Source organism: Dermacentor silvarum, chromosome 11 (genome assembly GCF_013339745.2).
Source record: "Dermacentor silvarum isolate Dsil-2018 chromosome 11, BIME_Dsil_1.4, whole genome shotgun sequence".
Taxonomy (NCBI): domain Eukaryota; kingdom Metazoa; phylum Arthropoda; class Arachnida; order Ixodida; family Ixodidae; genus Dermacentor; species Dermacentor silvarum.
In genome coordinates, this window is record NC_051164.1 from 6,086,104 (window position 1) to 6,103,648 (window position 17,545).

General features: G+C 48.0%; 1 protein-coding gene across 2 annotated transcripts in view; it reads right to left on the reverse strand.

Moving 5' to 3' along the window:
* Window positions 1-17,545, reverse strand: part of LOC119433803 (receptor-type tyrosine-protein phosphatase mu-like) — a 160,036-nt gene that overhangs the window by 110,160 nt on the left and 32,331 nt on the right. For both annotated transcript variants that reach the window (XM_037701064.2, XM_037701062.2), the window contains exons 3-4: window positions 17,324-17,411; window positions 122-198 (exon numbers count right to left, since the gene is read on the reverse strand). In XM_037701064.2, coding sequence (XP_037556992.1) covers window positions 122-198; window positions 17,324-17,411 — 165 coding nt within the window. The remainder of the gene's footprint in view (window positions 1-121; window positions 199-17,323; window positions 17,412-17,545) is intronic.

The window sequence follows — 17,545 nt, forward strand, 5'->3', positions numbered from 1 at the left end:
CGGTGCAGGAAAACGCGCCTAAGAGCTGCGGTCTAAAATGCACGAGAGGCGGAGTAAAGCTATCAAGTGTACAAATGTGCGCCCACTAACGAGTCACTAAGCCAGAAGTGCCAATGCTTACGTTTATGTAGTTTGCGTTGATGTAGTCCGAAGAGGGGTCGTTCTTGAGGGGATGCAGGATCACACGTGTGTCATCGTCTGCGGGAGGACAACAAGTGCACGTGAGTAGGACATGAAGGTCCCTTCGTGTCCCTCACCTTACCTTCGAGAACCAACAGCAAACATCACAAACAAACATCGACGAAACATGCTTTGTCTTTCAACTTTCCCAAGTGCGTACTGTGCACTTGACTAGGAGTTGCCGCTTCTGATTTCACAAGTTATACGTATGTGCGATCGTTTTTGAGAATATGACCATTTCTGCCTTGTGTATCGTCTAAGGGAACTTACCGTTTATTGGATAACGCCTCACATCCAACTTTTGTATTACTTATGCAATGGCCACATTCTTGTATACTCTTGTCAACCAATGTTTTCGCTAAATTAAAACTGGTTGATGATTATTGTGGTTTATTGGCGCAAGGGCCAGATGTGGCCAAAGAGCGCCAAGACGATGGCAGTGGTTTGATAGTGGTACATGAATAGTGAACTATATGAACACTAGATGTGACATTGCTGTAAAGGGGCCTAAAACAGTCGCTGTAAAGTGCGTAAAATATATACGTAATAAGATTATGGCAATGACTGATTATGTGTACTATGGACATGAACAATGCATTGCGAAGGAATGATACGACTTACAAAATAATAAAGATGCTAGAATTGGCCAGAAGCACAAGTGCCTAAACAGAGCCCTTGAAACACAAGGGCCTGGAGGCATGTGCTATAAAAAAACTATCACAGCAACATCCTCCGGAGAGAGGATGCGCTATGAACTTATTGGGCTAATAACACGTAGCACAACATCTTTCAAGAATGCGAGGACTGCATTGGTGCTAAAAAGCGGTTCTTTACCGAGAAACAAATCGGGATGGAGAGGAACACAATAGTGATATGCTAGCGGAAAATGTTTCTTTCTTTCTCTTTCGGCTTCCCGACACTTCAAGAGGACGTGGAGGACGGTGAGCCTCTCGCCACATCTACCACAGGTAGGAGGATCATTACTATTCAATAGAAAATTGTGAGTACCATATGTGTGTCCTATTCTGAGACGACAGAATACGACATCAGTTCGTCGTGTTTTAGTTGTACAGGGCCAGAACCCTAACTGTGGCTTAATCATGTGGAGCTTATTATTTGCTTCGGCGTCCCACAAGCGTTGCCAGTGGCTTCGCAGTTTGTTTCGTAGGAAAGGCTTCAGATCTGTGGAGGGAATAGCAGCGGCAGGATTAATAGCTTGCGATGTAGTTGATGTGGCCAACTGGTCTGCTAGCACATTGCGCTCGATGCCTCTATGACCAGGCACCCAGCATATTATTAAATGTCTATGAGATTGGTAAATGTTACACAAGAGTGAGTAAAGCTCAAGAAAAACAGGATTCTTATGCTTTTGTAAAGATGTTAGCGCTTTTACAAGACTCAAGGAGTCTGTGAATATTATTGCCTTTTGCACTTTCAATTTGTCTATATGTTTCACTGCAGAAAGTACTGCGTAGGCTGCGTAGGCTGTGAAGATACTTGTTAGGGGGTTCAATACGTCAGATTTAGAAAAAGAGGGGCCAACAGCCGCATAAGATACGCCAGCATGGGACTTGGATGCGTCGGTGTAGAATTCCGAGCACGAGTACTTCCATTGAAGTTCGCGGAAATGCATTGCAATTTCGAGCTCGGGAGCGTGCTTTGTGACCTCCTACAAAGAATAGATCACACTATCACCTGCCACTCCCAGGGCGGTGACATCTTAGCTGGAGGCATTAGGCTATCTTCTAGAAGTGGGAAATCCATCTCTTCGCTGAGTTCTCTTACACGCAGTGAGAAAGGCCGCCTCACAGAGGGTCGATTATAGAAAAACGTTGCACACTTCAAATCATTAATCGTTACAGAACAAGGATGTTCCCGATCGGAGTGCACTTTGAGAAAATAGGTGAAGCTGTTGTATGTTTTCTGGAGATGGAGTGACCACTCATTAGATTCTACGTATAAGCTTTCGACGGGGCTTGTTCTGAATGCACCAGTGGCCAGGCGGATGCCTAGATGGTGGACAGGATCTAGCATTTTGAGCGCGCTCGGGGCGGCAGAGTGATATACTACGGCACCATAGTCCAATCGTGACCGAATGAGGCTCTTGTAAAAATTCATTAAACACTTCCTGTCGCTGCCCCAGGATGTGCGAGATAAAAATTTCAGTAAGTTCATTGTTGTCAGGCATTTCGCCTTGAGATGTTTTATGTGGTGGGTGAAAGTAAGCTTGGAGTCAAGTATGATGCCTAAAAACTTGTGTTCTTTGTTCATAGGTATTTGTTGTCCATACATTTCGATAGTAGGATCTGCAACGAGACCTCTCTTCCTGGTGAAAAGAACACAAGAACTTTTGTGGGGGTTTACTTCGAACCCGTTTTCGTCTCCCCACTTAGACACCTTGTTCAACTACATTTCCTAGATTCAGACAAAACTGCTGTACTTGTCTCTCGCAAACTGCGAGGTTACAGGACTTGAAGCCTATTTGTATATCGTCCACATAGACGAAATAAAAAATAGCGAGTGGTAACGAAGCACGGATCGTGTTCATTTTAACGATAAAGAGTGTGCAGCTGAGCACACCTCCCTGGGCTACACCAGTTTCCTGCACAAAAGGTCGTGATGAAACATTGCCAACTCACACACGGAATGTGCGATTCAGCAGATAACTTTCAATCACATTTAACATATTACCACGTATACCAAAGTGGGAGAGGTCTCTCAGTATTCCAAAACGCCATGTGGTGTCGTAGGCCTTTTCCATGTCTAGAAATACAGACAGAAAGAACTGTTTGTGAATAAAAGCTTCGCGTATCTGCGCCTAAATACGTATCAAATGGTCCGTGGTGGATCGACCCTCGCGAAAACCGCACTGGTATGGGTCAAGCAGTTTTGTTTGAATCTAGGAAATGTAGTAGGCGGCGGTTTATCATTTTTTCGAAGACTTTGCAGAGACAGCTAGTTAGTGCTATAGGCCGGTAACTCGAAACAGACGATGGATCCTTGCCCTGTTTCAGGATAGGAATTATAATGGCCTCTTTCCAGGCAGACGGTATCTAGCCGGAAGACGTACCATACAGCGTTGTAGAGGGAAAGGAGGGTTTTCTGTGTTTCATGGGGAAGGTGCTTCAGCATTTCATATATTACACGGTCAGCCCCTGGAGCAGAATTATTGCAGCAGTTTAGTGATGCCTGTAGCTCAGCTAATCTTAATGGTTCGTTATATGCCTCGTGTTTTTTACATTTTCGTTCCAGCTTCTGTCCTTCTATTCTGGCTTTGTATCGTTTAAATGTTTCGGAGTAGTGCGATGAGCTGGACACATGTTCAAAATGTGCGCCCAGGAAGTTCGCTTGGTCTTCCAAGCTGTCGCCCTGTGTGCTTACCAAAGGGAGTGAATATGTTTGTCGTCCTCTTACCTTATTTACCCTGTTCGAGACTTTGGATTCATCTGTATAAGAGTTTATACCTGATAAAAACTTCTGCCAGCTCTCTCTTCTGGCCTGTCGGCGCGTTCTCCTGCCTTGGGACTCTACCTTCTTAAAATTTACAAGATTCTCCGCAGTAGGATACTCACGTAGCAGCCCCCACGCTTTGTTCTCTTTCCTACGAGCGTTCCTACATTCGTCGTTCCATCATGGGACACGGCGTTTGCATGCCACACCACTCATTTCGGATATGCATTTAGAAGCGGCATTAATTATGAAGGTAGTGAAATACTCCACAGCAGCATCAATTTTTAACGAAGACATGTCAGCCCAGGAGATACTACTAGTAAGAGTTCGAAATTTCTCCCAATCGGCTGTATCAACCTTCCATCGAGGGGCTTGTGGTGAGGACTCATTTTCTTTGGTTGTTTTCAGTAGTATTGGGAAGTGATCGCTTCCGTAAGGATTTTTGATAACTTCCCATTTAAGTTCAGAAAATAGAGACGGGGAAGCTATGCTAAGATCAATAGAAGAATATGTTCTGTTTGCGATACTGTAAAATGTAGGTTCCTTTTTATTCAAGAGACACGCACCAGACGAGAAAAGAAATTGTTCAACAAGACGACCTCGCGCATCGATACGAGAGTCGCCCCACAGACTGCTGTGCGCAATGAAATCGCCAAGAACAAGATAAGGTTCTGGCAATTCGTCTATAAAGGACTGAAATTCATGTTTGTGTAAGTGGTAAGATGGGGGTATGTGAAGCGAGCAAATGGTGATGAGTCTGTTTAGGAAAACAAGTCGAACTGCCACTGCTTCAAGGGGCGTTTGTAGCTGCAAACATTGACATGCTATGCTTTTGTGAATTACAATGGCAACACCGCCTGATGATGCGAGAGCATCATCGCGATCTTTACGAAACGTAACATACTGTCGGAGAAAGTTTGTATGTTTTGATTTTAAGTGTGTTTCCTGTACACACAGCACTTTTGGATTGTGTTGGTATAGGAGTTCTTGGATATCGTCGAGGTTCCTAAGAAGGCCTCTGACGTTCCACTGCATAATTTGCGTATCCATAGTGAAGGTAAATTGGTGCTGTGTGTACGAAGAAGAACGTGTTTTAGCATACAGAGACGTTTGCGGCCCTGTAATTTTGGTTCTGTCTTTTCTAGAGCGGTCCAAAGAATTTGGCCGCTCTTTAGGTGCTGACTGCACCATCTTGCTTGGAGTAGTGTCCATAGCCTCTTGCGAACCACTGGACACTCGCTCTAACGAGCGATGTGTACGTCGTGTAGCCTTCGCCTCGAGGGACGAAGGCTGTGGCCTCACCAGCCCGGAGGGCGATGGGTCCTCCTTAGCCTCTGAGCTGCGATGGCTGCTGCCAGCGCTAGTGGAGGCCTCTGGTGTGGCCGATTTCGAGAAGGGCAGGGCAGCCTTAGCTGCAACCACCATGGGGGCGGGTGGCAGTTGCCTCAGTACGCTGCGCGTACCTTGGGCGACCGCCAGGGTCCGTCGTGATGCTGCCCCCTGTTGCACCACTTCGGCAAAAGAAGTTTTCATTCAAAATGAAGGCGAAAGACGCTGTCGTGCTTCCCGGAAAGTGATATTCTCTTTGACTTTGATCGTAATTATTTCTTTTTCTTTCTTCCAGGCTGCGCAAGATCGGGAATATGCAGGGTGGCTGCCATCGCAGTTTGCGCAATGGGCCTCAGCAGTACATTCATCAGCAGAGTGATCTTTTACAGCGCATTTCGCACAAGTTAGTTGTCCTCAGCAGCGCTGAGAGGCATGGCCAAACCTCTGACACTTGTAGCAACGTCGTGGATTTGGAATGTAAGGTCTTACACGCAGTTTAAGGTAGCCTGTTTCTATTGCATCTGGGAGTGTGCTAGAGCCAAAAGTAAGTACTATGTGTTTGGTTGGTAGTTCTTTGTTGTCGCGCCTGATTTTTATGCGTTGTACATTTATAACGTTTTCTTCTTTCCATCCATTCAGGAGTTCTTCGTCAGTCAAATCCATGAGGTCGTTGTCTGAAACCACACCCTTGACGGTGTTCATTGTTCGGCGTGCGCTGACAGATATGGTTTTATCGCCAAATGCCACCAGGTTTGTGAGTTTCTCGTACTGCATTTTGTCTTTTACCTCAATCAGAAGGTCACCACTTGTTATCTTGGTGGCTTTCCAATGACCTCCGTGACCTCCGTGAGACATTTTGACACTAAGAAGGGTGAAATGTTTGTCGCTTTTTTGTCGGTGTTTTCACAGTGAATCACGTGGAAACCTGGAAAAATTTCGGTGGCCTTTGTGAAGAGGTTGAAGAATTTATCGGTGCGCCCTCTTTTTATGAGAGGGCGATCAGGGAGTTTGTGGTATGGAGAAGCCATACAAATTAGACTGACTTCGGCAGCGGAGCCAGCCGCCCACCGCGGAGCCCAACAAGGGGACGCGACAGGGTTGTTATGAACAAGACCTGCCAACGCCAGCTGTACACAACCACTATAACCAAATATGATATAACCAAGGTTGGCTATCTCACACAAGGTTAACCCTAGCTGCCTGGAAAATCAGAATATAAGAAGTGAGAAGGAGACAGGAAAGATTGAAAGTGAGAGAAAAAGACGAAGATTGAAGAGGAGGATAGGAAAAGGCAACTACCGATTTCCCACGGGTGGGTCAGTCCGGGGGTGCCGTCTACGTGAAGCCGAGGCCAAACGGGTGTGTTGCCTCCGCCGAGGGGCCTTAAAGGTCCAAACACCCGGCATCGGCTCATCCCCCAGGATCCCCTTTTCCCCGGACACGGCTAAGCCGCGCACGGCTACACGCGGGAGGGTCCAACCCTCGTGTGCTCGGGTACGTGGTGTCGCAACACACCAAACGCCTGCTGACGCAGACGCGGGGAAATTAAAACTGGTTATACGTGTCCATTTTTACCCGGCGCGATATGTATACCCTGTATACTTTGATAGAGGCAGGCCCATGTGCCGCAACGTAATATTCAGGGTGGGCCACGTAACTTTAAAAATTATGGGGTTTTACGTGCGAAAACCACGATCTGAGGCACGCCGTAGTGGGGGACTCCGGAAATTTTTACCACCTGGGATTCTTTAACGTGCACCTAAATCTAAGTACACGGGTGTTTTCGCATTTCGCCCGCATCGAAATGCGGCCGCCGTGGCCCGGATTCGATCCCGCGATTTCGTGCTCAGCAGCCCTACACCATACCCACTGAGCAACCACGGCGGGTGGGCCAGGTAACTTTAGCCAAACCTTAAAAATAGGCAAATGCCACGTCGCTGGACAGCACCATGGTAAGGTTGCCGTCACTTGGAGGTACTCAGATTATTTCTTCATTCCGACTAATTACCTAATGAGTGCTAATGAATTAATCAACTTCTCAAATGTTATATTTACATGAAAAGTGTCAATGAGAAAATTGTAGAGCAACATGCAAAACTCCCAATGCAGCTTTCTGTTGCTCAATACTTGCTGTATAAAAGTTTTTCCGAGCGTGAAAGAAGCCCGCAAATACACACAAAGTGACTCGAGCGGCCAGTCGCGCGGCAACTGCGCGGCAAGTGCTCCCACATGGCATTTCCCTCGCTATACTGACGCCGTTCTCAGACTACATTATCTCGGCCTTGTCTCCACCTGATGTTGCTCGCTCGCACACCGCCGATATCTTGTCATCTACATGAGATTCAAATCTGTCTCCTATCGCCATGAGCCAAATGATCGCTCCAGATTTTTCGCCTCATCAAGTTTACAATCTCCTTCGCCTCCTTTCCTCTTATTGGGATGTCTTTGACCTTTGTGACCATCCTCTGGGTCAAACCTGCGCTGTCAAACAACGCATAAACACTGGCGATGCCCATCAAATCCACCGACGGTCATACTGGGTATCTCCGGGTTACGCCACGTAATTCAAAAGGAGGTCGACAAGATGCTCGCCAAAGATAAATCAAGCCGCCCTGCAGCCCCTGGGCTTCCCCTGTGGATATTCTTAAGAAAGTCGGAGTTTCGCCCGAATGGCGAAGCATGGATCGTGATAGCAAATTAGTAGACAGCGCTACGAAGTAAGGATATTAGTTTTAGCGGCCGTATAAACCTGTAAACATTCGCTTACGAACTAAATTAACAAGCACGGTATAACGCGCGCACAGGTAAACAGGAACACATCTCGCTCGGTGACCGCAAAACGCTGGAGTGAAGAAGAGCGGCAGCAGCAGCAAGCGAATTGACCTTCGTGCTGCCTAAACGCGAACTAAACGTCGAAAACACGGCGCATACAAAGCTACGGGCACTCGGCGTGTCGTACTTTGTTCACATCGCAGATCGCTTTGAAGATGAGGTCCGCGTGCGCGAGCACTTTCTGCACGTCGCAGATTGCTTTCAAGATACGGCGCCCGCGAAGCTCGCCGTAAGCAGCAACCGTCTCCCCCACACCTGTGCCTCCCGCGCCACAGAAGACGGCGGGCTTCCGCCCTCGTGCACGTGGAGCCGTGATCTTCGGCTGGCCCTCGCAAACTTTCACTCGCCCATACATACATATACTTTATATACAATATCACAGCGACGGCAGATATGCACATGAAGTGTCCGTGTAATTGCTATAGCAATAAAAGAAAGACGACAACTGAGGATTTTGCGTGGACTACCGGCAACCTAACAAGATCAGAAAAAGACGAGTGCCCGCTCCTACGCATAAACGACGCCCTGCATTGCCTTCACGGCGCCAAGTATTTTTCTTCAATCAACCTTCGGCCAGAGCACTGGCGGATCGCTGATGATGACATGGACGGTGAGAAGACCGCTTTTGTTAGCACTGACGGCCTTTATCAGTTTAAGCTACGGCCTTTATGGCTTATGCAATGCCCCGACCACCTTCGAAAGCACGATGGACTCTCTCACACGGTTTTAAATGGTCCATTTGCATGTGTTATCTTGATGACGTCATTTCAAACGCATCTCGAACGACTTTCGTCTACGTTTTTTTTGTTTCGCAAAGCCGGCCTACAACGTAATTCATCCAGGTGCCACTTCTGAAGTCAGCAACTTACAATGCTCGGTCATCTCGTCGACTCGACCGGTGTTCGCCCCGACCCTGACAAAGTTCGTGCAGAAGTTCCCCGTTCCGACTTGCACAAAGGAAGTTCGTAGCTTTCTGGGACTGTGCTGGTACTTCCGTCGTTTTGTAAACAATTTCGCGGGAGTCACAGGCGGTCTTACAAACTTACTGAAGAAAGGCGTCTCGTTCTTTTGGGGTGCTGCACAGGCTGCCGTCATCCCGTCGCTCGCTACACCACCTGTCTTGGCTCATTTCGACGGCTCCGCTCCAACAGAACTCCTCACCGATGTCAGCGGCCACGGAATCGGTACTGTTTTGGTCCAGTATCAGAATGGGCATGCCCGTGCCTATGCAACCTGTCTCCATTCCACAGGCAAACAGAATTACTCCAATGCCCGCCGCTGTTGCTCAGTCAGCTAAGGCGTTGCGCTGCTGAGCACGAGATCGCGGGATCGAATCCCGACCGCGGCGGCCGCATTTCGATGGAGGCGAAATGAAAAAACGCCCATGTGCTTGCGTTGTAGTGCACGTTAAAGAACCCCAGGTGGTCAAAATTAATCCAGAGCCCTCCACTACGGCATGCCTCATAATCAGAACTGGTTTTGGCACGTAAAACCCCAGGAAGAACTACTCCATCACGGATTGTCTTGCTCTCGTTCGGGCGGCGGACAAATTCCGCCCCTACTTACATGGCCGGCACTTCACCGTAACTACCAATCACTACGCACTTTACTGACTTTCGTCCCTTAAGGATCCCACTGGGCATCTTGGTCGCTGGGCACTGCGGCTCCAAGAATACACCTACTCTGCTTTTAATAAGTCGGGCCGATTACACCGGGACGTTTACTGTTTGTGCCGCAACCCTGTGGATTCTCCTGAAGCCTCCGATGACGCGCCCACATGTGTACTCTCGGTCTCCGCTTTATTAAGCCCCATCTGTGATAAACAGCGCTGTGATCCCACCTTGCGTGAAGCTCACTCAGAAGCTGGATTCCGCAACACCCGATACATCTCTTCGCCTCTTTGTGCTTACAGGTGGCACATTATATCGCTACAACTTCCACACGGACGGACGCGAACTGCTGCTTCCCGTTTCTACGCATTTGCGCTTCGGCGTTCTCGACCAGCTCCGTGACGCCCCGAGCGCTGGCCATCTTGGAGTTTCCCGGACCTGCGACCGCGTTCGGCGTCGCTTCTTTTGGTCCGTCCTTTACTGCTTCCTTCGTGGCTATGTCGCTGCATGTGAACCTTGCCAAAGCCGAAAGAAACCACCTATGCCTCCTGGTGCCCTCCTGCAGCCCCTTGACGTGCCATCTGACCCCTACTTCCGTGTTGGTCTTGACCTACTCGGCTCTTTCCCTGCCTCCATTTTTGGAAATCCTACCCCGTATTCTCTCTTATCTGGAAGACCTCTGTAGCAGAGGACGGGGCCGTTAAGTCATTACTGTATAAGCCTCAGCAGGTCTTCTAAATACAATAAGGTCAAGATTATCCCAGGTAATGCCTGATAATTCCTCCAACAGCCCCGCTAAGCTAACCTCACTATAGAGCGTTCAAAAGGCGTAGCGCATCAGAAACAGGACACAAGAACACAGACAAGACACACGTTTGGCGCTTACTTTCAACCTTCGTCCTGCAGTGGACAAAAATATAGGCTGACGGCGATTTCTGGAAACAAATGAATTGCCGTTGCTACGAACCACAACATCCGATACGCCATTACACGCGTTCTCCCTACCAGTTGTGCTACGGACAGCGCTGATTTCTTGCTACATGATGTCACCGTACATCACGGAGCCAACTCCTCGCCGACTGTGGCCGCTACTTTCTCACCAGAGTTATCGATTACCTGCTTCGCTCCTGCGCGACCTAACGCAAATTTACGACGGCTTACCACCCGCGCAAACCAAATGTTTGACTGAGCAATTCAACCGGACGCTAACGAACATGCTTTCTATGTATGTCTCTTCTGACCATTAAAACTGGGACGTTGCATTGCCCTTTGTTACATTTGTCCACAATTCCTCCCTTCACAATAACACTCGTTTTACGCGCAAGCTTAACTGGCCAGCTAGCGCAATCGACGAATGTCTGTTCGAAGCCCCGAAGCAGGCAGGCGCCTGGAGGTGAAGGGAATCGCGCGCCAGGGAAAGGACGAAGGAGCGCGCTCAGCGCGCGGGCAAAGCGTCGCTAGAAGAAATTCTAGTTGACGTTGAGCGAAAGGGGAAGTAGGCAGAGGCGCGCCGGGTTGACCTACTCAGTTGTTACAGGTATTGTTCGCGATACGGACGTACCGGATCCGTCTCGTGATAACACGTCCTCGCGCGCTAATCGCAGATCGTATTCAAGACAGTTGACGCGCGGCCGTGCCACACACAACAGCCGCTGGAGTAGAACACCCCCGTGTAAACATTCGCATAGTAACTAAATTAACAAGCATGGTGTCACCGTGCACAGGCAAACATGATCACATCACACACGACGACCGCGGCCACTGCAGCGAGCGAAGTGACCTTCGTGCTGCCTACCGCTTCAACGCAAACTGAGCGGCGAGAACACAGAGCACGCGAAGCCCACCTAGACTGTGCCCCCAAAGCAGATCGCTTCCAAGATAAAGCCCACGCGTGCTGCCGAAATACAACCCCTACCCTTCCCCCGCGCCATGCGCGCGACGGAAGACTGTGCGCTTCCTCCCCACTGCCCTCCCTTGTACACGCGAGATTAAGCCGCCATCGTCGGCTCACCGTCGCATGCTTTCACTCGCAGTGAGGCAAGGTTTTTAGAGCTCTCATCATTTTATTTGAGGTCCACGTTCGTTGAATTTGACAATAACATTTACCTGCAATAAAGTACAGAGCACCGCAATAGACGTGTACCAGCTGGCTGCCCACTGTAGAAAATGTGACGCGAAGGTACCATGCTACCCTCTCTTAAAACAAACTGTTGTTGTGTATCGCCACAGGAATATGATGACGAGGGAAATTGTCGAAGCAGCAGAGATAGCTAGAGGAGGTGATGCACGCCGTCTATTCATTTCTTTTATCCAAGAAAGAGCTTAAACTTTTTGGCATAGTAGCCACATGACTGTTCTTTCCTTTTCTTCTTTCCTTCAGTGCGTCTCTTGCAGTGCCTTTCCCAGTGAGTATATATATGCTTACCACCTGCAATAAAGCATTTGTTGAAAGTTAGCGCTCGCCCGTGTTCTTCCTCGTCCTTGTGTCGTTTCAGCGCTATGAATCCCAGTTAAAATTTACAGTGACCCACCAACAAGCCCAAACTTCTTCCCTGCTAAAGTGGCCATATCCATTGTTGATTAAGTGTATCCTTTTGCCTCCCTTTTAGAGAACTCTTACTGTAATAATTGTACTGTGAAGTGTTTGTTTTGTGCTTGTAGACGCGGCTAAGACTGTTTTGGCCGCTATGAAAATTCGTAATAAATACCATGAAATAATTCATGGTATTTATTACGAATAATTCGTAATAAATACCATGAAAGAAAAAAATGTGGCTGTATGGCCTAATGGTTACGAGGCTTGCTTCGGGACCAAGCGTACGCGGGTTCAAATTCCGCTTTGGCAAGAATTTTTTTCTTGGTATCACGCTTTTTTCCCTCTCTGTTTGGCAGCGCGGTCGGTTGAACCCCGGGGGCGCGGTAGAAGCCGCGGTGCCGGGCACCGAAGCGAAGCGGCGGTCGTTGGGGTGTTGGGGAGCGCAGCGTAGCAATACCCCAAATAAAAAAATACTGCTCCAGTCAGGTAGACTGCTCCCTCCCTGATAGTGAGATTATATTTGGATCATCAAAACAGTCATGTGTTTATTTAGGAATAGCATCGATCCCTTAGCAGCAGCCACAGTCGTACCTAGCCACCACCAGCCCAGCGTGTTCTCCGTTCCAACGGCGGCGGCTAGAAACATGGTACGCGCGAGCAGCGCACGGCGGCGCCAGCGGTCAAGCGCTGGGCTTGGGCGCAAATAGAAATACGCCGCCGGGTGCCCTCGTATCACTGGAATCTGATGGAATCACTGGAACCTGATGTATCAATGGAATCCGACTCGGCGTGTTGGGACTCTGAAAAATTGCTTTCCCGGTAGTCCAGACCCTCCCGTGTCTTCAGACGTGTAACAGATGTCACCTGCGATATTGACCCGCTCGAGTCTGCCCCTCTCTCTGTTTCACCACCTACAGACGTCGTTCCCGTATCCCGCCTTAAACTTTACCGCTAGCCCACACCATAACAAGCACCGTACGGTGATTCAGCAGCCGCGGGTCATGTCCCGATACTATTCCTCTAGAGAAGCGTCGATGAAGAAGACGCTTGCATGTGATCTGGCGTGCCCGCTCGACCATACGGTTCAGCGCTTAATCGGCATGTAAATATACCGTAAATACGTTCTCCTGTTGTGTATGCCGACACGTAACAATATCTAAAAATAGCCGTTTTGAAATAGATGGCTGGTTCCTTCAGAGACATGCCCGTCAGCAGTGCCGACCATGGGGTTGATAGGTTGTAAGTAGGCGCTAATTAACAACAATTTATCAACCAACTTTTAAACCTTTGGTTTTAGTGCGCTTATCGTAATTTGGAAATTGAAGCGAACTCTCCGTACAAGCCATATCTGTATGTGGAAAAACGCGCTTACCCGCGGAACTGTGGCACGAGAAATTCCGGAATTTCGGCTATCAGAGCGCACGAAACCGAAACTCGGAGGCGAGCGCTTCCTCGGAGCGGTGTTAAAGAAGGTTTCCATTCGGACTTGCTGATTTTCCATTATGAATGTGTAGCGTTGCGCGTAAAACAGACACAAAAGAAACGACACGGTGACACACAAGGCAACGTCTGTTTTCTGTGCTTTACGCGGAACGCTACATGCTCTGCTCACGTGACCCATCAGCGGGCGCCCAGCGCGCTGCGACGGCGAGACTGCTAGGTGACGCTTCGAGGGGCGCGGCCTTGTGCTCACTGCAGCCTCCTCGCTTCCGTTTCGCGAATAGCCGAAATTGGTCGTGCCACAGGTCCGAGGGTAATCGAATTTTTCCAGATCTAAAGGTTGACATGGCTCGTGCAAGAAGTTTGCTTCAACCTGTCACCCCATGGACGGCACCGATGACGACATGTCTGCGAAGGAATTGTCCTTTTATTTCAGGAAAGTTATTTTGAAGCATTACTGAAAGTGTTCGTATCTATCTGTGACGCTGGCGGCCAATCCAAGAACACAAACGCCATTTTGCAATATGGCAATACTGCCCACTTATCTCTCGCGTTTTCATTAATTCATGGGAGCTCGAACTTCTTTACGGCAACGAAAATCATTGTGGCAGCGCCCGGCGTAGGAAAGCGGAGCAGTCAATTTGAATTCTGGTTTTGATCAGTATGTGCGGCGCTTTTAGGGGGGTAGCCTTCTTTCGCAGGTGGCATCAGGAACCGGCGGGAAGCACGAAACAACAATCGCGATAACGCGCAGCCTGTCCTTATCGCATGGTTGCGGCCAGTATTCGTTCACCATAGTGGTGGTGTCAGCTGCGCCGACAGTTGGCGGACGAGATAATTGCTCCATCAAACTAAAACCGCTATATATAAAAAAGTAGCTCCATTCTTCGATCTTGCCGCCACCGCGCTCACCCCGGCGTTTCCTCCTTGCCGCCTCCTGTAGCCCCAGCCTCCTCCGCTCCCCCATTGGCCAATCCGTGTCACGTGGAAGCACGCGTCGCGCTTTTATATATATTTTTTTTCTTTCCAGCGCGCTCCGACTGCCATTCTCGGGCCTGTGCGACGAAAGTGCTGTACGCACAAACGGATCAAACGTGTTAGGGACCATAACTTCGTTGTGATTGCATGCTGCTGCACCTTAAGTTGCCGCAACCGATAAGGCGAGGGCAAAAGGCTTTTTTGTTTTTCATCCGGCGTGCGCAAACGCTTGCTGCACACTTGATATTTGCGCTGTCTCGCATCGTCGCGTTGCTAATTCCAAAAGGGCATCATTAAGACCAGTTACTCACTGACGAAGCAGAATCGCACCTCAAAAACTTCTCCGCAGGGCGCGATCGAAGTTTTCCTCGGATTTCCTTTGGTAGCGCGTTAGCTGTCGTCTGCCACGGCAGGCCCGACGCAGGCGGCGCCACTGTCGATATCGCACCTCGGTCGCGCCGAGCGCGATAGTGGAACGGAGGAGGAGGGAAGTGGATGGCGCTACTTTTTATATATAGGGGCTTTACATCAAACAGGTCTGCGAGAGTAACAGCTTCTGGTCTATATTCTCACGGCAGAAAAAAAAAAAGAAAAAGCCTCCAAGTGAGAACGCGGCCGCATATCGCCTACTAATTATCACACACTACAGGTCATCGGTAATTGTAGATCGCCTCTCAAGAAGCCAATTCGCCCGGGGTGTATCCTGTATCCTGGGGTGTATCCTGGACGAACCATCGGTAATTAAGTGTCATCGTAAGGATCGTAACAGCGCAAACAAGACACAGACAAAAGGAAGGAAAAAGGACAACACGGCGCTGACTGTCAACTGATATTTTATTGAAGGATCGTCTAACATATATACCAAAATTCAAAGAACCATGACTTGCGCAAGACACAGTGATACATCACGGCCGTGGCGACAAACTTCAGAAATCGGGGGTATGCATTGGTTCGTGTGTGGCTCCTATCATCAGTGACATAGTTCTAGGTTATATTGACAGGCAACTGGAATGTCACCTTGCTAAATTGTCTGGTGGCGTTTTCCGATATGTTGATGATTTCATTATATTGATTAATAGTGACATTCACCCCACGGGTGTAGATGAAATTCTAACGCTATTCAGACAGCACGGTATGGGCCTCAACTTCACTTTTGAACTCCCTAAAAATCATCAACTACAATTTCTGGACCTACGATTAACCTTTGGTAAAAGTCACATGTGCTGGAAGTATGATCCAAGATCGGTCAAGCCCAGTTTAAACTACAATTCCGGTCATTCTAAGATTGCGAAGAGAGCTATAACGAGGACTGTCCTAAATGCAGCACTGAAGAAGTTATGTATACATATGACCAAGGCTGCCTTTGATGATCAAGTTACTCGTTTAAAAGACTCTGTTTACCCAAATGTGCTCATTTCTTCTGTGTGTGAAAGTATGTTTCTTGGTGTCAAAAACATAAGTAACAAACGCAGAAAAACTAAGTCAGATGAAAAAAGAAAAAAAAAAAAACGCGGTAGTTCCTTACGTGCACAAAATAGCGCATGGGCTAAAAACCGTAGGTACGGTATAGATGTTTGGTTTTCCGCGAAACATAAGATAGGCCGCATATGTCCGATTATTGACAATATGCTCAAAGATAAGCAGGCAAAAGGGAAATGCACTGTTAAACATGTGAACAGCTACATCAAATGTGTTAAGCACGTTGTGTATGCAATACCGTTATCTTGTGGTAATGAGTATGTGGGCTAAACAAAACGCTGTGTAAACGTACGACTTAGGGAGCATGAGCTCTCTCTTCAAGGGGTGGAACCACGTAATCTTCCGGTACATTGTAACTCATGCGGGTGTCGCCCCCTTTTTGACAAGACTTCTATCATCTTTAAACACACTAACCAGTTGACAAGAGAAATCGCTGAGGCATACAATATAACGATTAGGGGCAAGGAATGCATCAGCGAACCGTCGATCGCTCTTCACGACAAGGAATTTCATTATTTCTGCAACTTTTGATTATGCCTAGTTTGTCGCCACGGCCGTGATGTATCACTGTGTCTTGCGCAAGTCATGGTTCTTTGAATTTTTTGGTATATATGTTAGACGATCCTTCAATAAAATATCAGTCAGCGCCGTGTTGTCGTTTTTCCTTCCTTTTGTCCGTGTCTTGTTTGCGCTGTTACGATCCTTACGATGAATCCCAACCAACTGGCCCAACTTGCCGTCTTGTTGAAACAAGTGACGGCTGGGAACACATTCACTTTGAAACCATTCACACAGCGAAGAAACAATATACACAGGCAAATGGGAACGCACACCATATCTTTCTTGTGTAGCTCACATCGCGTTTTGACCGCAATGTGAGCGACATAAAGTTCCAAATTCTTTTTTGAAGCAAATCGGGTCTCTTTGCGTCACTGAAACGACGCGGAAACCTGATGAAATAGCAGCATCATCATGCCATAAACTTGGGAAACTCGAAAACAGAATTATGCAGTAAGATTTAAAAATAAGTAAGAATAAGTAAAATATGCAGGCCAAATTAGAACTAAAGCTTAAAACTTGAAATTTCTAATTATGATCTGTTCGTTATAATTGTTAGAAAAGCATGTCAGACCTTGACTGCTGGTGCCGAATATCATGGTGGAATTAAAAACGAGAATGTTATTTCGCGATCTCAGTAAACAAAGCATGCGTATTGTACTTTAGGGCAGCACATTTCGGCAAAAGTATTAATTTGGTCCCCTTAGACAGCATTGAAAATTGTTTTTCTTACGTGATGTAGCCTCCGAGCCGAACATTTTGTAGGAATATCACGAACTTGAGCCTGTTCTCGGCTGTCTGAACATGCTTCTGTTGCTTATAAAATCATCTAAAGAGTCACGCTTATTTCACTGAAAATAAGGTCAGCACTGGAGTGATGCAATCGTAGCAGCCCCGACACAGTGAGCGATGCATCCCATGCAGTACTCACACGGCAGGAGGTCAGCGTATCGGTTCTTGTGCTTATTCTCCGGCTTCTGGGCAACCGTCCATGGCTTCTGCTGGCCAGTCTTGAGGGTCTGGACAGTAGAAAAAGTATGGAGTGAGTAAGTACGCGACAGTACACTGGTCAAGCACAAGGCTGAATCAAAGCACTACCCACTGAAGTGCCCTTCTCTGCACCATGCACGTAATGGGACGGGTTGTAATTTCC